This window comes from Coloeus monedula (assembly GCF_965178545.1).
Source record: "Coloeus monedula genome assembly, chromosome: 6".
NCBI classification, from domain to species: Eukaryota; Metazoa; Chordata; class Aves; order Passeriformes; family Corvidae; genus Coloeus; species Coloeus monedula.
The window spans coordinates 42,971,468-42,990,873 of NC_138786.1; the positions used below are offsets into that span (position 1 = coordinate 42,971,468).

General features: G+C 45.0%; 1 protein-coding gene across 4 annotated transcripts in view; it reads left to right on the forward strand.

Moving 5' to 3' along the window:
* Positions 1-597: 597 nt before the first annotated feature.
* ADCK1 (aarF domain containing kinase 1) overlaps positions 598-19,406 on the forward strand; it is an 80,647-nt gene continuing 61,838 nt past the window's right edge. For 2 of the 4 annotated variants that reach the window (XM_082284075.1, XM_082284078.1), the window contains exons 1-3: positions 598-726; positions 3,591-3,728; positions 7,997-8,080. In XM_082284075.1, the coding sequence (XP_082140201.1) occupies positions 3,603-3,728; positions 7,997-8,080 (210 nt within the window). In that variant the 5' untranslated portion in view covers positions 598-726; positions 3,591-3,602. Of the gene's footprint in view, positions 727-3,590; positions 3,729-4,444; positions 4,544-6,463; positions 7,030-7,996; positions 8,081-19,406 lie in introns of those variants that run through there. The other 2 variants (XM_082284076.1, XM_082284077.1) reach the window with 2 other exon arrangements.

The window sequence follows — 19,406 nt, forward strand, 5'->3', positions numbered from 1 at the left end:
GGAAGAGGCTCAGGGGAGACCTTATCACTCTCTGCAGCTCCCTGAAAGGAGGTTGTAGCCAGGTGAGGGCTGGCACCTTCTCCCAGGCAACCAGCAATAGGACAAGAGGACACAGGCTGTGCAAGGGGAGGTTTAGGCTGGACATTAGGAAGAAGTTCTTCACTGAAAGGGTGATTAGACACTGGAACGGGCTGCCCAGAGAGGCAGTAGAGTCACTATCCCTCGAGGAGTTTAAGAAAAGACTGGATGTGGCTCTTAGTGCCATGGCCTAATTGACAAGGTGGTGTTAGGTCATAGGTTGGACTTGATGATCTTAAAGGTCTTTTCCAACCTAGTTGATTCTCTGAAATATCCTTAAATGTGAAATTTTTTAAGAGTGCAGAAGATGGGTTTTCTGAGAGCCCCACTGATAAAGTGGGATTGCGTTACCTGCAGTTACCGAACGGGAGGAGGTAACAATCCTGCAATCCGGGGTTGTTACGGGGCTGTCAGCGCATCCCGGGCGCTGTCGAAGCGCAGCGGCTCCCTCCACTCCCCCCGCTGCTCCCCCGTGGGCTCGCCCAAGGGCCGCCCCTTGCAGTCCCGCCGCGCCCCCGCCCCTCCGAGCGGCCGCGGCCGGAGACTACGTTTCCCGGCGTGCCGCGCGGGACCGGGCCGTACCGTGTGCGAGGTGGAGGGGGGAGCGGCGTGGGGCGCGCGCGGGTTGAAGTGCTGGCGAGGCGGTCGGTAAGTGCCGCTCTGAGCGCCGGCGGAGCGCTCGGGCCCTCCCGCCCTCGCGGTGGCGTCGGCCCGTGCCGGGGACTCCGGGCCGGGGGCTCCGGGCCAAGGCGGCGAATGCTGCCCGCAGCTGCGGCCCCGGTGGCGGAGACCCGGTTGCCGCACGGCTTGGCGAGGCCGGGGTTGTTCGTGGAGGCGGGAGCGGCGCGGGGCGCGGGTGCTGCTCCGGGAGACCCGGCCCCGCCTGAAGGAGAGCCGAGAGCAGGCAGCGCCGGCCCCTTGTGTCCTTCCCGGGCAGTTCTCGGGCGCGGCGGCGGACGCGGGCTCGGGGGCCGGAGCGGCCTGGCCGGGGCTTTGAGCGGCCCTGGGTCCCCTATGCCCTCGAGGCGGTCAGCGATCGCCGCTGCTCCCGGTCTGGACAGGTGGCGATGGGGTCACCTTCGGGGCTCCGACTGGGAACCGGCACCGTCCCGGCTGCCTCTGGTGGAAACAGAAGTCCAGCTGTAACGCGAGGGACCCTTACGTGAGCGAAGTTGTGTGAAAGTCAAAGAAACCATCTCACCTAGGTGAAAAAAGAGCTGGAGGTGATCCATCAACGCAGGGCTTAATAACGAGAGGCAGTGACATCCCAAGGCTTGTTTCACAGCTGACAGGGCCTTTAAGATATCCTTAGGGGTGTCGTAATGGCTCATTTACATGGAAAAGGCTCCCCTATACCTTATGCAAAACTTTGAAATACAATTTATTCCAGAAAATTCTATTTCTCTACCTTACATTGGCGGGGTTTTAATTATTTCCTTTTTATTGCTACAACATGTTAAGCATGAAAGCAGGAACTTTTTTGCTGAAGAATTCAGCTTCTCTGCCTGTTTATTTGCTACCTAAAGTTCCCATCTTCTGTTCGTGTAGAGCTGGCGGGTATGGCAATAGATGTGATGTAACAAACTGCAGATTATAGCTTCAGGTAGGAATACAATGCAAGAACAGATGGACCTGCATTCTGCTTTCAATAAAATGTTCTGTTAGCAATTGAGAAAGTGAAGGAAAAAGGAAAAAAATAATGAAAAAGAGAGGCATATTTTCTGTTAAGAAAATGTCACTGCACCTTTTACTTTTCAATAAATGAAATGTCCAAGGAGCACAAATGGTTTAATTAAAACACTTTGCAAAAAATGACTTTTGAAGGTGACAGAGGATACAAGAGATCTCTGTACAAAAAAAGATTGGTCCTGCTGGAAGAACCCCCAAAGTTTCTAGAATTCCAGTGAGGCAGGGGAAGGAGGGCAACTTTTTTTTTTGTAAAGTGCGTGTTCGTTTGGCTGCAGTCAAGAGCCCAGGTTTATTTTTTGTTGAGTTTTGATCATAGATTCAAAGGAACCCTGGTCAGCCAGCTACCCATTCTGACAGGAGAAAGAGCTGGGGTGCTGCAGGCAATTCTTACAGGCACTGACAGAGTATGTCTCAGCTTTTCTGCCTCACAATTACCTAGGGCATGTAAGGAAATAAAAGGAAATAATAAAGTTTAGCTAAGGTTCAGGTACAAAGGTCTCTTGTGTTATATTAGCTTATTTTGTTGATTGTGTTCTTGTGAACTGTTTTTGAAAGACGTGACCTGTGTCACTGCATGTGTTTTTTGGTTACAAGGCTTCCAAGAGAAAAGGCACAAGCCAGACTGACCCTGCTAAAGGTTCATAATGAGAAGTAGGAAAGTTTCTCAGTCAAGCCTAGGAGTGGGAGGATTAGTAGACTCCATCTTGGTGGGGTGAGAGCCTGCACTGTGTCGAGGATGCTCTTGAGAGCTTGCAGAGTAGGTGACCATACCTTTTGATTTGTGATAGAAGCAGAAGGAATAGTGGATCATATTTTCTGCCCAATACCAGCCATAGAGAAAGGAACGAAAAATGTACCTACTTTGTTATTTTCTTTCAGGTCTGAGTCCTCTAAGATGACATAAGGAAATGGAAAATATATATATTAATGTGTAAAGAGTTACACGTTTATGCTACTTTATATACTGCAAACAGTGAATGTAGTGATCCAAAGTGCTTAGTGTGGGAAATGTGTTCATTCCCTGCCCTTGTCTCACAGAAAACATGTGGTTGAGAAGTGTATCACCCCAGGCCTGTATTGGGCCTGTGACAGAGCTAGGAATAGGCTGTAGATTCCTGCAGATGAGTGTTCTGCCAGTACAGTTCCTGTCTGGCACTAGAATGGGATGGTGATAATGAGAAAACAAATCTCACTTGGTCACTCTGATCAGGTCCCCCATCCCCTGCATTCTCTCTGGTTGTCTGGCACTGACTGCTGGAGTGGCATACAACATCCTGGGATGCATTGCCTCTTCCTAGACCACTCATCATCAGTGTGGAACTTTTAGAACTAGCCTGGTAGAGTTTCTAAAAAGCTTTGGGTGCTGTTGATGTTGCAAGTCCTCTTTTGAAACCCTGTTTTTTTATATCTTCTGTTGTTCCCCTTATAATCTGCCTATGCTATGAAATCTTCAAAAATTTGTGTTGAAGAAATACCTGTTGCTAGGATCAGAATTGACTTCTGGTGATCTCATGTCCACCTGTTGTGCCTCCTTGAAAAGCCTTTAGGATCCTGAACAAATGTTTTGTTGCACATATGCAAGGTCTAGCAGTGAGTTACTTCTGGATTTGTGGCCCATAGACATTGTTGAGTTAGGAATAGCAATGAGCAACTTATCCGCAGTTGCTGGGTGATTGCATGAGCTCTTGGCTGGGGGCAGTGGTAGCAATGTGTCATTAGGAAAGGAGCAATTAAAACTTGGATTGTCAGGTCCTCTGGGGCTGTAGGCATCAGATCACTAAGTCCTTATCAGATGTTACAGTTGCTGTTTTGTGTCTTGGCAGGGTTCATCAGTCATGGCACTAAGGGCATTGAAATTTGCCTCATTGACAGCAGCTGCTTCTGGCATCTATCTGTATGGAAACAAGTTCCTGGATCCTAATGATTTTGGAGTTGTTCGTGTGGGCCGAGCCATTGCCACAGTAAGTTCTACCATAGTAATGTGCAGGAAGATTCCTAGATGGGTAAGGGAATTGAAGTTCACAAGAACTTATGATTTTCTGCATTCCCTGTCTGCATTTTCATTTGGCAGCTGGCTCAGGAAATCAGAAGATCTGTGGGGAGCTCTTCAAGTTCTTGACACAATGGGGAGAAAGGGGGTGAAAGGATATAAGGAATACAGCTGTTGTTTGCACATTTTGGAAAGAGAAAAATGGAGATACTGAGCTGCAGAGAGCTGTCTCTGCTTTCCTAGATAGGGTGAGACCTTCAGAGCAAGGGCTCACTTTGGGCCCACATTTTCATCAGCCGCCCTTCAAGGTCAGTCACCCAGGTGTGGTGTCTTGGTGCCTTTTAAGGGTGACTTAGTTCAAACCCTCTTCTCTGCATATGCTATTTCTACATTTTGTTATAAGGATCCTGGTTGTATTGATAAACTAGGGTAGCCATTGCCCTATGACCCTTGGTATGAGGTTTGGGGAGAGAAGGACTGGTGTTTTGAGGATCATTCTCAAAGCAAGAGTAAAGTGAGTATGGGTGATTACATACTTCTGAGATTGGAGTGGTTTCCAGATTTGTAAAATAAATGCTGTATCTGCCTAGCATCATTGATATTTCTCAGAAAAATGGGAATGGAGACTGCTGCCTTCTCCTTGAGGATGCTCACTGATGAATCCATGAACAGCCAGGAACATGGAGAGCAGAGACTCTAGAGGGGGTATCAGTCTCTTTGTACCTCACTTGTATTATACATCTGTCACTTCAGGCCACAGTCTCCATCATTTACGGACCCCCAGTGGTAAGCACTTGTCTGTCTGCATTTTCTGTGACTTTTAAGCACTTCATTAATGAGTTTTACAGGGAGTCAGCTCCTGAGGGCAGATGCAATAAGAAACAAGCTCTGTGGGTTGGCCCAGGTGCCATGTGCATGCAGCATCATAAACTGTTGAGAAAAATGAATGCTTATTTTGAAAGGGTGAAGGTAGAAATACAAACTGTAATCTTTCCTTCTTACTTAATAAGTGCTAAGCTTCATCCTCTGTCCCTGACCATAAGGTAGCAGCTCTTTCCATTTTAAAGCACAGGAAATTGAGGCATGGAGAGGGAATGCACCTTCTTGTGGCTGGAGGAGAATCTGTTATTCAGGGTGTTTGGGTTCTCCAATCTGCCCTTGAGTTCTGCCTGCTTGACCAGTGTTTCTCAGTCTTTCTTAAGCCACTGTTTTTCTGGTAATCTACTGTTTAAGACAGAAGTAAATGAGAAGTTCCAGTGATGAGGCTGTGCAGTTGGTCCGTGTTTTGAGTGATGGTGAGAGATTACTTTCCTGAAGAACAGGATGTAGGAGAAAAGAAGTATTCTTTGCTTTAGATGCTGGCAAATCACAGACATGCTTGACTTTCATGTTCTTTGCCTTCAGGGAGGTCACAAGTCATTGGCTGTAAAGCGCTTCACTGGTCCTGCTCTTAAATGCATTAGAGGGTTCTGCACCCATAGCTGCAAGCAGTGACCCCCAAAACCAAGTTACCAGTGCTCAGTCTTCTGTAGGTGATGGCAGCATGTGTTTAAATCTGTGTATATACTTTTATAAAAGAATGTTCTGTCTCTTTCTGAATTCTGTTTCCTCTGGTATATATGACTGCATGTATTTGAGTTGCTTCTGAGAGATTCTTTAGTCTTGCTGCACCAGTGACCTCTGCCTTCCCTGCTCCTTGTTGGACAGTCAGAAGTCAGCTCTCGTCTGAGCACAGGCAGCCTGAACTGCTGTCATTCCTTAGCCGTGGACCAGGTGAAGCCAATAGAGCAGACATTCACTTCTAAGAAGCTCAGCTTTGGGATTGTTCTTTTTGTAAATCAAAGATAAGTCTCTAGCAAACAAGTGATTTTGGATATTGGATATTGGTGACATCTACATGTACCTAAAGTATATGTCCTTCAATCTAGCCGTGCCCAGGCTTCTTACCTGGATGCTTGATTCCATCATTGAGCCATAGCCAAGGAAAATTCAGACTCTAATGAAAAGACTGCAATTCTTAAGAGCTAATAAGTTCAGCAACAGCAGACACAAAAATTTAAGACAAGTTATGGTGGGGCAAGCAAAAGAGAAGCCTGGAGAAAAGAACACACGAGGATCGAGGAACCTGACGTACAACTATGAGACTCTGGACAGATTTAATCTGAGTTTGATTAGAGAGATTTGAATCTGGTTGTATTTTAAGTATGTTAGTTCAGTAGTTCTTTGCAGACTCTGTAAGAAGCCTGATGAAACTCACTAGTAGAAAATTTATTTTTAAGCCTCTGTTTAGGGAATTGGCTCTTGCTTGTATATGGGTAGACAGCTATTCAGGGGGAACATTGTCCCATGACTTGGTAAGATCTGAGGATAGGTTTAGGAGCAGTAGAAGAGTGTACAGTATTGAGAATTCATTGATACCAAAGTGGGACATTTAACACTGGACAGGATGCAAGCTCAGTGAAAGTAACCTGGCATTTGTAAAGGGAGAGACTGGTTGATTTGTATATCTTTTTATAATTCTGAGCTTCAGTCTCACACTGTAACATGAATCACAGCACTAGTCTTGGATGAGAACAAAGTCAGTGGCGTGGGCAGCTTCACGCTGCAGAGAGTTTCTGTGTTCTGGTAAAATTAGAAACCTGGCAGAGCCATTGTGCATTTGCCATATTCTTTTGAGAGTATACCAGTTGTTTTGGTTATGTGGAAGGAACATTCTGTGCAATAGCTAGACATGGGGAGGGATTTGGCAATGTCAGAGTTGCCTATCAGGATCATCATAATATTAATTTAGTGTTTAAGATTACAGTGTAATTAGCAACCGCTTAATTAATTCCCTCTTCCTCTGTAATACAGGCCAATCTGTTAGCTGCTTCTTTTTGAGTTGGAGGTGATAATTACCCTCGTGGACCAAAGATAAAATAAGAACCAACTCAAGCCTTCATGCAAGACTGATTTGAACCTTTGAGGTTGTGAAGATGCTTTGAAAAATTTTTCTTCTGAGTGGTCTCTGTAGCTGTGCAGCTCCTGAGTTCATCAGGGGCAAGAAAGCCTGAAATGCCAGAAAAAAAAATTTGCTGTGCTCAGTTTACAATTTGAAAAACAGGAAACATGAGAAACCTAACCTCCACAAGGAGGGACTGTGTCTGTTACTGATTCCCAGCTTGGTCCACTCTTGGATGTGCATTTCTGAGCTTTTGAGTCTTTCCCTCTTGTTTGTTCCACTGCCTTTGTCTCAAACCAGGTTTGATTCCCTTGCCTCCCTGGTTTTCATGGTAAGTCGACCGTACTTTGTACCCTTCCTGGGCATGTTTATGGTGAAAGGTGGGGCTAGTATCCTGTGCCAGATACTCCCTTCAGTAGGGAGATTGTAGGAAAACTGACTTTGATGGAAGTTATACAAATAGTTCTTCATGGCAACGATCTTGAAGTTCAAATTAGTTAGTGGACAGGCTCCCCTAGGTGTATATCCCCTTTTCTCCCTCCAAACATGACCTGTATGTTTCTCTTCCATTCACTGATGTTCTGACTGTGGAAAGTGAGGAACTTTAGTGATAGGAGTTGTGAAATACCCTAGATCTGTTTTCAGAAATCATTAAGGCACTTAAGAATATAATTCCATTGTCCATGGCAATGTCTAACAGGCTTTGGCTGGATCCCATATCCTGGTTTTGTAATTGGGTTTTCGACCCTTTGGCCCCATAGTCCTTTGTGCAGTTGAATATCCCCAAAAGTACTGCTGCTTGTGCTAATCTATGAGTTTGTCTTCAGTCACTCTGTTCCCTCCTGAGCTTCTACCCAGAGCAAGCAAGTTAGGCAGTTTGGAGGTGTGAAGTGTGAGATAACTGATGGGGTGCAAACGGAGTCTGGATGGCCTCTGTTACTACCAGCAGACCCTACTGTGGAAGCTCCAGATGGCTGACCGAAGATGGGAGTCTGCTGTGCAAGGTGCTGTACAGAGATTAGGAAAATGCTTTGAGCGTCTCAGATAGAAGATGGTATATGAATGCTAAGTGTTGCTTATTTTTAATAGCTACATATCAATCGGGCCCCTGCACTTCTTTTTATAAGTGTTCATTGAAATGAAAATATTTTCATTTAATTTATTAATGAGTCTGTTGCCATAGGCTTCACTGTGAAGCCTGAACTTTGAAGCCTAAGGTACATACATTCTCTTTAACAGAAGTCTTATTGTTTTGATAACTGCAGAGCTTGCTCAGCATTTTTTGGTTTCATTTGCAGACAGCAGTTATCACCTATGACTACCTCACCTCTCTTCGGAGTGTCCCATATGGATCAGAGGAGTATGAATTCCTCAAATCACAGGTAGGTAATAGCACTGAACTGCATTCCTTGGAAACTGCAAGGCACAGGTGTGTTGCCAAAACCATTCCTGTAATGCTGTCAGCTTAATAATTCAATATGCTTTCTACCTGATTGTTAACAGCAATATTAGAAAACAGCCCCATATTAGATAAGCATCTTGCAGGACTTGCATTGCCCAGTGGAGGAGGTCCGGTCCTTTGTCAAAAGTAGCCATATGCATCCAGTGCTCACTTAAGTCCAGTAGAGACTCAAGTTCTTGGTGTATGTATTTGGGCTCTGTTACCACATCTCTGCTGCCCAGACTGGTTGTGTGGAGGTCAGCTGCTGAGAGTGGCCTGGCAGTGCTTTCTTATTCTGCTTATTGTTTGGTAATGGCCATAACATGAAGGCTGAGGGATTTAAGTAAACAGAGTGTGGCGAAAAGGAAATAATAGAGATGAATCAGACTTGCAGATCTCTGAGGAAATGACAATTGTGCAAAGAAGTGTATATCTCATTTTGAAACACTCTGTTGTGTTTTGATGTCAGTAATTAACAATAATAACAAAAGCATTTCTAGTGAGAAGGAAGACAAGCACCCCCACTGCTCCTCTCAAGTCTTGTGCTGCACTGTTCATTCCAGCCTATTGCCCTATAGTTCATTGAGCTGTGAATGACACCTGGTTTTAGTTGATCGCTTGTGATGTATGTTAGCCTGGGTTTCTCTGCTATTCTAGTTCAAGGCCTCTTTGGAGTGGGAAGTACAGCTTGTGCCAAATTAGGCCAGTCTGCATAGCATGTTTGAAGTAAGGTCTTTAACCTCATTTCTCTTCCTGGTGCATGTAGGATTTAGGCCACTGATGGGGTTATAATGCATGGAGTGGTGCTCTCCAGGGATTCTTAGACTGGGGGGAATGTAAGGCTGGAAACAGCCTTGAGTAAGGTAGAAATCAGTTACATTGGACTCCAGCATGCTTTGGTATTCCTCTGGCAGAAAATCCACATCTGGAATGGTTTGCAGAACGGCTTCCTTAGGCTTGTTGTCATCCTCTCCTGTTTAAAGATGCTAAGCTGTTCTGATGTAGCTCCCCATCCCAGGTGAGTGGCACTGATGCCCTGGCATAAACCGGAGATAGGTGTGTTGGAGTCTGGAGCTTCACTTCCGTCTGCCCGTGTCTCTGCCCTGTACCTTTGAAGTCTGGTTTGCAGAAGGGCTGCCTGTAGCTTCCTTGAGCGACACCCAAGTTGTGGAGTTATAAGTGCTGTGGACAGCTTATTGCTTGGCAGAATTTGCAGCAGCTGTTGCAAATTCCTCACCTTTTGCCATGTATCTCCATGGTTTCATTAACCTCTGTCATGCAGGTTGTGATGATTTGTCAATCCATGCCCCAAGCAGCCAGAAAGGGCCCTGTTTACTAGCATTGCACAGAGCTGTGGCCTCCCTGCTTGGCAGCCAAGACTAGCTGAGTCAGCCCCTGCATGGGGCAGAGCCAGTGGCAAGTACAGCATGCCAGCATGGCCAGCACTAGCCTTTGGCTGCAAAGAGGGGCATGAGCTAGGAGACAGGAGGAAGTTGGCACAGGCATAGCATGAGTTGGCGAAACTCGTTGACCATGGGATGCCTGTCCTGCTGTTGACAGGTGTTACGGAGTGCCGCCACTGAATCTGGCAGGAACACCACTTACGGGTTCCTCCGCAACATCCCTGTAGAGTTTGTGCCAGTGAAGCATCAGTTTGGCATGGGAGATACTTTGGACCTGGGCAATTGCACACCAAACTGTTAATCTCAGTGCAGTTTTAAGTGGATGGCAACCAAGTCTTTACCACCTTGCAGCTCTTTTAACTCTGTGTGGCAGCTGATTCTGTTGGTGTTGTACTAGCTCAGAATGGATGTAAGAAGTTGCCCCATTGGAGTTGGTACTTAAGATTAGTCACTGGATGGGGCCAAGAGGATGTGAATGCCCCTCCCAAATTAGTGTTGTGTTTTAACAATACTTAGCCAGATGTTGCTTTTACTAGCTTCTGTCCTGGATAGATATCTGGTACTCTCAGCCCTTCGTCTTACTCTGTTTCTGTCCTTCTAGTGAGGCCAGCTTAACCTCCTCTTGATATACTGAGAGTTTGGAATTTCTTTTAAGTGTGTGTATAAATTGGCTGCTGATTTCCAGATGCAGTTTTGGTACTGTGCCTAGAAGAGAGATTCTGTGAGGCAGGGTGTATCTATATGTGTGTATGTGAGATCTGGGGACCATGCTGATAGTGCCAAAAGGTCTGAATGCAGTTGTTGTGCCTCTCTCCAGTGTGCGGTGCAGCTGCATATGTCTGTGAGGTGCTTGCAGCTCGGAGTGGAAAAACAGTTTTCTCTGTGGATCTCCTCCTGGATAGAGCATACTGGTGATGCTACTCCAGTGCAAATAATGCTTAACTTGTTCTCCGTGGATTTCCAGTGAAACATTAAACTGGAGTCTCTAAATTAAATGGCCTTGAATGAGAGATGGGAAGCTTCAGTGGCAGCACCAGTCCCCTGAGCCTATTGGGGCCAAACAGGGACAGAGTCATTAGGAAACAATTAAATGCAAAGCAGATTAAGAAGGAAATGGGTTCCCCTGGGACTTTTAGTCAGGTTCCTGCTTAGCTCCAAGGAATTATCTTCAATTGTACTGTATATTTCTGTCCCTTGTGGACCACTTTTGATGCTAATAATCTAAGCCCCTCAGTTTTCAGCACTTTTTTATCACCAGCAGATTGGGGGTATTCTACTACTTTCCATGAGGCAGCAAGCAGTAGATGGGAATTCACTGTGTGTCCTGAGGTTAGTCTTCCTCTCCATGGATCTCCTGTCAGCTAGGAGATACGAGAATCCACTTTCCAGATGGCGCCCATAGCTGTTCCTCAGCAACAACCACTTTTCATTCCTGCCCCTGCCTGTAGCAGAGATGAACCTGCTTATGTGCTCAGGCTTTATGTCCTTCCCAGTGGTTGCTTCATCTCACCACTGGTGGCTCGACCACATTGGCAGCTTGATCTTTCTCCTGAGTTAGGGGTCCTTTCTTGGTGTGTGGGCCCTTTTCCTGCATATGATGCCAGTGTAATGCCAGTGTACTGATGTCAAGGCCAGTGGTAGCCATGGCTGGCTCCAAGACATCGTATGTCTGTAGGTCTACGGTCAGGAATATTAGGGGAGTTATGACCATTCTTTCACTTCATATCTGTTTCATTAAATGATTCTGGACATCTCTGCACATATAAGCTTGGGCATTTCTTTTCATTTGTGCTCCTGCTTGCACTGGGCCAGAGGAAGATGGAGAGCAGCCTGCTCGGTGCCATTCCTTACCTTTTGTTTTCAAAGCAATTTTATTCTGTAGGAGGCTACATTTCTCTGACATTCTTCTGCCTCCTGGAGTGTTGGCCCTTCACAGTGTTTGTCTCCTCAGTATCAAGTCAGCCTACCATGTGGCATTTCCAGTGGTTTGCTCTCAATGTAGCACCTGGATGTCTTGGCTGACACTTCCTACATTGCTGGCGTCAATTTCTGTTGATCCTGCTGTCAGTCAGGAGGTGTGTCACAACATGCAGTTTGTTTAAGGGCTGGTATCAATGGAATTCTGAGTTGTCAGTGTAGTAAGAGGATTGCAATGGGTCAGTTGTCTTGCAGATTTTGGCACAAGTGGCCACAGTTGAAAATCTTGAGCAGGACATCTTTTTGTTGTTTTCCTCTGTAAGACAAAAGGTTACTGCTGTGAATTTTATTTTTTTTTTTTTTTGTAATAAGGAGGAGACTGCAAGGAGAAAAAAGGATCTGTGGTCAAGGTATCTCAGAAGACAGTGGGAATCCATTCTTGAATTAACTTTGTTGGCTATAAAATTGCTTTGTCAGGGAAAAGCCATTTGGGGAGGTTAATTAAATCTCCTCCTTTTGAGAGCAGAATGAGGATGTTCTCCTCATTCAAACTTATGGTTATTGGACTGTCAGTACCTGGGCAAATATTTGGAAACTGTAACCTTGTGCCATCATTATACAGAATACGATTTCTTGCTCCTTGGAGGCTCTTCCTGTCTTTGCTATGTTTGCTTTTCACAGTGAAGTGGGTGTTCTCAAAATGAGTTTTGTCTCACAGTGAAGTTGTCCAACTGAAGGATCTTGGAAAGAGCAGGAATGAATGTGTGTGTGTGTGTGTTTTCAAAAATAATCTATAGTTTCTGGATAGTTCAAACCAATGAAATAGCCTGTGTCTTCGGACTTCCCTTGTGATTCAGTAACATTGTGTGCCTTAAATATTAAGTGATGTCCTAAAACAGTTTCTTCCTGATGGGGGTGGACTGCATCTGTAGAGAGAAGTCCTCAGGAACTCTCCACGGCATTCCTTCAAAAAGGCAACTGTGAATGGAGACTGTGGGCTGTTCTACGCTACAGACAGTGTGTGCAGTGGTGGGTCTACTTGTGCTTCAGCCTCTGGTGAACTGAGGTGACAAGCAAATGAACTTCCCTATGAGACACGAAATAACCATTAGGTGGCAGTGACTTTCTGTCACCGAACTAAATGGGAACCAGTAATAGAGAGGTGAAGAGCTTCAGAGTCATCCACAGTCCCTGAGCTGATCATGTTTGGTTGCCCTATTACGTGCTCCCCAGGATATCTCTTCATCTAAAAGGCATGGTCGACACTAATGCAGTCTAGAAAAGCTACTGTCAGGGCCAGCTGGTGGCTTGATGACTCTACATTTGAGCACTGCTGTCTAACAAACTTCCTGCTAGCGCATAAAGCATGAAAGCTTTGCACTGAAATCACATAACAAGCTGTAAAAGAAATCTTCTAATTGCAAGACACTTCCTTTTCCTTCTTGTGCTTTGTGGAGTGGTGTCAGCTGAATGCTCTGGCCATAGCATCTCTAGGTTTTAATTTTGTAGCATTAGGAAGGTCCATTTTTGGGGGGATCTGTGCCTATGAAACTAGATGTTCTTCAGTCATCTGTGGTGATTTACTCAGAGAAATGGACCATCTACTGTGACATTTTTGAAGGAGAAAGAAGGAGGTAAGTGAGGGGAAGGAGGCAGTGCCTCGTTTATTGCATCTTTTTTCCTGGCTGTGCACACTTGTCCCTGAAGTGCTTTGCTCCAGGAGCATGACTGTGAGTTGTCAGGTGCTCACCTTTCCTGAGTGTCTGTCTCAGCTTCCCAGCAGGAGTGACAGTGTACCTGGGGAGCATTTAGCTGTCTCTCCTCCAGGTGGGGCTATCCCTTTTCATTTGAGTCCCTGAGGACCTTACCACGTTGCTTTCTTGGAGCTGCTGGAGAGGTACATAGAAGCCAGACTAGTATCTGAAGAACATCTCATCTGGTAGAGTGAGGAAACCATTAAGAAGCCCTGGGAGGATGCAGGCTGCAAGGAGCTTGCATCTTAAGAAACATTATAAAAGGAACAAATGAGAAGTGGAGAAATAATCATGCTTTACTTAGTGTTTGGACTATGCCTTGAGTCCCAGTGTGAAATGAATGATAAGCAGTGCAAAGTCGAGGTATGGCAGGAGATGGTATCTTCTCTGAAGAGCTCATGGGCGTAGTTGATTTGCCTAGATTTCCACCCTAGATGTGAGTGGTGCAAATAGATGTGAACATGGAATTTTTCAGAGGCTGAAGGTCTGTGTAAACAGGGAAGGAGGCAAAAAACAGAAATTACGTAGGATGCTACTGTAAGTGACTTAATGCTGATCCCATTGACATTGGATCAGGCCCTGATTAGGGATGTTTTCTTAATGAAGGACTGTGTAGCCTGAACTACTGACCAGTTTATATGGTTCACAGAACACAGAATCACAGAATATTCTGAGTTGGAAGGGACCCACAAGGATCACTGAGTCCAGCTTTTAAGGGAACGGCCCATATGGTTGTTGGAGGCCACCTATAAAATCCGTAGAGCTGACAGGTAGCCAGTACTTAACCTATTTTAAGAACAGGAAGACCGCTGTCTTGAGAGTACAATGATCTTATCTGAGACTAGGAAAAATAGATAACCTAAAAGTTTCGTTTGGGGATAGCGACATATAGTTGCAATGTCAAAGTGAACTTCTGAAGTGTTTTGTTTGCTCTGTGAGTCCTTGGCAAGACCCATATTGTGGATTCTATTCCTTTTTCTAAGGTTCTTGTAGTTAGCTTGCAGTGAAACACTATCTTGAAAGACTCCAAATTAGGAGTACAAATTAGATATAAAACCAGGCGTGAAGAGAATTGGTGGCATGCAGAGGATATTTCATGTATCAGGCCAGGTTGGAATTTCAGAGCAGGACTGAATATTGTAGATTTGCTCTGCTAAACCAGTGACCTTCTCACATTCTCCGCAAAGTGGATCTGATAAAAGAATGTGCTGGAAGGCAGCTCACAATTACCTGACCTGTCAAGCAAGTGTCTTCATTTAGTCAGTTAAGTCAGTGGTGAGGGAATTGCTGTGGTGGGTGGTGTCTTGCAAACACTCATCTGGACTTGTTTGCAGTGTGGGAGGCATCTTAGTGGGTTCCAGGCAAATCCTTTGTATGTGGGGGCTACGCTGTTTGCATACTTGAGGGAAAGGTCTCTCTGAAAGATACTGCTGTATTCTTCTATCTGGTGCCCCAGGGCCAGGCAGGACTCTGTAAGGCCTGACGAAGCCCTGCGGACTAGGAAAAAAGGAAGCTAAGTTTCTCTTGAACTGGAGTTGTTGATGATTTAGTTCTAGGAATAAACCAAAAAGTATTGTTCAATGTCAGGTTTTAAAGCTATCCCTTGCTTTATTTGCTAGAATGTTCAGGTGCCCTGCCTAGAAATGTGCATTTTTGTACATCTGGACGGACTCATCTGTTTGCCTTAGACACATGCCAGTTTGTTCAGGTGGGAGTGCTTATAGTGAAGTAGCCACTTTTGAACAGAGCAAAGGTTCAAAGATGGCTTTGGAAGAGTCAATCCACGATGGTAATCACATTCACTGCCACACTAGTTAAGCCTACTTTTGGTCCTACGGAACTGGCTTGGGGTGCCTTTATTTTTATTGGGTGTTTTGTTTACTTGTATCTTTTTTGGCTTGAGAGTTCTGTCTCAGTGGCTACAAGTTCTGCTGGCTACAAGTTCTGCTGATGGTGCACCATTCAGAGCAGCTTGCTGCTCCTTCCTCTGCAGTAGCATCATTTTGGCAGGTCTGACACCGGTAACAACTTGTTCCTGTCAGTGTACTGAGCCAATGTGACACGGAAGAGGGCCACAGCCAGCAGATAAACAAGGGTCATCTTTATAAAGCCTCCACTCTGTTCTGAGGTCCACTTCAAAAAGGAATTTGCATGTGAGCTTGCACATGTATGAACCTATCCAGTATTTTATGAAATGTCTTCTGCCAAGCCTGGATCCATTTACTATGTTGCTAGTTTTGCTGAATTTAGAGGTAAATTCACTGAAAAGGTCACTACCAGAATTGCTTTTCAAAAAAACCCCATGTCTTAAAATGTCTTTACTGCCTGTGCAGTCTTTGTTTGAAAATATACTCATTTTGAGTTGCCTGTGAACTCTGTAACTGTGCAGCCTGTTTGTTATTGTAGAGCTTTTCTGAACACAAGTTGTTTTTTACAGAACTGTTGAAGGGCAGCAGGCTTTGTTTATCGTAGGACGGGTGTGTGAAGAGAAGTAGGGAAGATACGCTTTTCTCCCTCGGGCCCTTTCCTTGGCATTCACAGTCAGGCAGCACAGCTGGGCATTTCCAGAGCCTGGTAGGAGCTGTTTTATCTCTGCAATGCCTTGGCATCACCTGTTCTGTCTCTCTTTTTCCTCTCCAGGACAACTTCCCTGCTTCTATTTCTTGCAGTAAGCTGAGGTTTTGCTGTGGCAGTCTGAATTGGGAGTTATTCTGTGCCAACATACAGAGTGCTGATCCGTGACTGGGGAATGTTAAATTGGAATGATGGCTCCTGATGAGGAGATGAGATCATCTCTCTGATGGAGATTGAGAAACATCAAGGCTAATTATTAGCTGGAACTGCACTTTCCTCACTCTGAGCTGGTGCTAGTTCATGACTGTGTGCTTGAGGACAAGAGGTGACTGCAATCTGATGCATGAGAGGGGCTCCCAAGAGCAATATGAGCTCCTGCCGCGACTGGCAGGGTATATCCTCTGCAGCTTCCCTGACTTCCACTCTTCCCACAGTGGACTGAATCTGTACCAGAAGTGGTGTTTGATTGTTTTAAATCTATGTTTTGATTTTAGGGTAGCAAGTGTTCGGTAATCTGGTTAAGTACTGAGCAAAATGCATGCAGAAGCAGCTTCACGCATGCACTTCTCCTGGTGTATCCCCATCTGAATGCATGCAGCTTCCCACACTGGCCCTGCACAGCTGAGCTCTCTGTTCACTTGTACTACCATCCTGTACCAGGCCTGCATCAGCATCCTGCCTGCTCCATCTCTGTCCTTACCTCTGCCCACTGATGTCTCAGCCCAGGCTGCCACCTCCCTGGCCCCTGTGCTGTTGGCGGATTGGATGCAGGTTTACCCCACCTGGCCTCACATTTCTTGGTAACTCATGTGGGAAAGATTTGCCACAGTCTTAATTTTCTGAGAACTGAGACCCAGGTGCTGGGAGGATACACTGCCAAACCTAGGCAGGACAGCTGCTGGCTGCAGTTTTTCACACTTGTGTCAATGGCAGCCAGACCAGCAGGTTTCCCCTTCCCAGTCCCTCTGTGCAGTAGGATTCCCAGCTCTGGCACAGCTTGGTCCTCATCTGAGAAGACGAGCTCTACGTTGTGTGTGCCCTAGTTTCATTCCTGTAAATCTCATTTCAGAGACAGTCAGATGTCAGGTTCCACAACATGTTGAAATCCAATGAGCTCACGGCCCGAGGAACTCTTCCATTTACAAACAGCCTAGCAACCCACTATATTTCCTATTAGTATGGATAGAGTGAAGCCAGTAATGCAGACATGAATTTTATTTGAAGGATACTAAATTTAAATAAAGTAACAATAAAGAGATCAAGCTCTGTCCTTTTGCAAAATCTTTGAAATGGTGGGGTGTATGTGTAGCTAATAAAGGAAAGTTCCTTTGTAAACAGTGTTCGCTGCTTATAATTGCTGGACATATGTGTAGTAAATTAAGGAAGAAGCAATGTATTGGTAAGACCATTTACCCACATCGCATCCCAATGACAGATGCCCCTCCTTCCACCTGCATTGCTCAACAAATTTCTTCTCAAGAGGGGAAATGAATTCTCAATAGCAACATGCCTAGTAATTAACCGCACTGTAATTCTGATGTGCAGTGCTGTCACCCACCATCAGGTGGGAGTGGAAAAGGCACTGCATTTTGTTGATGGTGGAACATTTGTTTTCCTCATCATTTTGACACCAGAGGTAATTGCCATTCCTGAAATATTCTCTTGCTACTATTACAAAGCAACTGTTAGGGACAAACTAATTATGAAGAATCTCGTTATGACAGATTAATAGGCCAAGAGAGGGGATTTCTTTTTTTTTCTTTAAGGCAACTGAATAGTAAAATCTAACAGCTCCCATATAACTGCTAGAAACACATGCTTCTCTGTAAGCCAACATATTTTTTCTTAGAGGTGAGGGATTTGAAAAACTAGGACTAGAGTATAGAATGGGTTTCCAAGCTTGCTTTTATTAAGCTTTCGGTTTCCCAACATTATATGCCAAAATGAGCTAGAGTCTGGGTGTTGCCATATGGAGGGGAGGTCTTCATGGTTGGTATTAGACCAGCATCTTCTATCTGGGTCATGGTTGAGCAGCATCATGAAGGCTTGAAGTGAAGAATGCTGGACTTGTGATTTTTATGGATTTTAGAACAAGACACGAAGTCATTATCTGGGCTGCTTTATTGCCTCTAAGGGTTTTCTGTGTCAGGGAGGCCAAACTAATATGCTGGTTGAGTTCCAAGTGGCTGGTATGCTTGTGTCCCCCTGGAAGTTGCAGACTACCTGCTCCAAATTATTCTTATGGGGTGCTCTCTGGGAGCTGTTGCAATGTGGCTCAAACATGTCTGCTTTCCCATAGTAGAGGGGATTGAGGCACCTTGCCTCCCTGTGACTGAACCAGTCTGTCAATGCTCAGAGGAGGAGGACTTCGAAATACCTGTACTTCTCACTGCTGTGTTTAAAAGCTCACACAGTGTATGAGTAGTCTGGACAGCCATCCATGTAGACTTGGTAACTGTGCTTTCAAAGAGGCAGTTAGGTATGTAACTCGTGGCTGACTGGCTACTATGCGGTGCTAGTGAATGCCAGGTTCATTAAGTGGGAGCCAATTATAGGCTTTGAAATAGAAATAATGTACAATTAAAGAAGCTCCTGAATGAGGTCTGTTCATGTTCTCAGCTTTGCCTTGATGTCTCCCTCAAGTTGTCAGGAAACTACAGGCAACTACACATCAAAGGATCTCTGTAGCTGGGACTGAGTCCCCTCTTTCTGTCTCCAGCCAGGTGTTTGTCCCCGAAGCAAATCTTCAGAGGTAATCAATGCACAGCCCCCATTCATGCCATGATCTCCTTAATGAGAGAACAGGGAAGCTCCATTCTTTTCCAGAGACCGAATCAAGACCATGTTTATGTCATTTTCTATCTTCTCCTGCCTGCTGACATCAACTCCCAGTTGCACTGTAACTTCATTCTTCTTTATGGGATCTCTGTGTGGAGTATGTAAATGCTTTAATATTAAATATTTGAGGCTAGAAGTCAGAGATAGTATTAATTTTTGATTACTAGCATGTGCTTTAATTTCTTTGCTTCATGTCCATCTTGTGTTGTGCAAATTCTTTATGGTCATTTTTTTTCCGTGCAAATGTTGTCTTTGGGAACATACACAGTGATTTTACTTGGCCAGTAGGATCTGATTCTTTGGAGGATCTTTGTCAGTATTATTGTTCTGTCAGGTTTTGCACCAATACCTTTTGTCTTGAGTTCACTATTTGCCTTCTAGCCAAGGTTAGACATTAGCTATCTTCGACTAGCCTGTTGATGGAGAAATATTGAATATGTAATTTTATATAAAGATGATCTCAGTTTTATTCCCTTCACAACCCTGGTGAGCCACAGCTAAGTGCAGGGGAGGCATGTACAATATTGTTCGTTGTGATACCAGCTGCAGTAAAGGCAATTGCCTCGGGTACTGCTGGAGGTAATTCCTTCTGCTTATTGTGGGAGCAAAAGCAGTCTACTCTGGATAACATGTGGCCTCACCTGGGCTCTCCTTTTGTTCATCTCAGTTTGGTGCCATGTCAGATATTCATGTTTTACTTCATTAAATTGCTGTCTCCTGCTCTTTTAAAGCAGCACTCTCATAGCCAATACAGGTTCTCTCTCTTCCTTCTGTTCCTAGC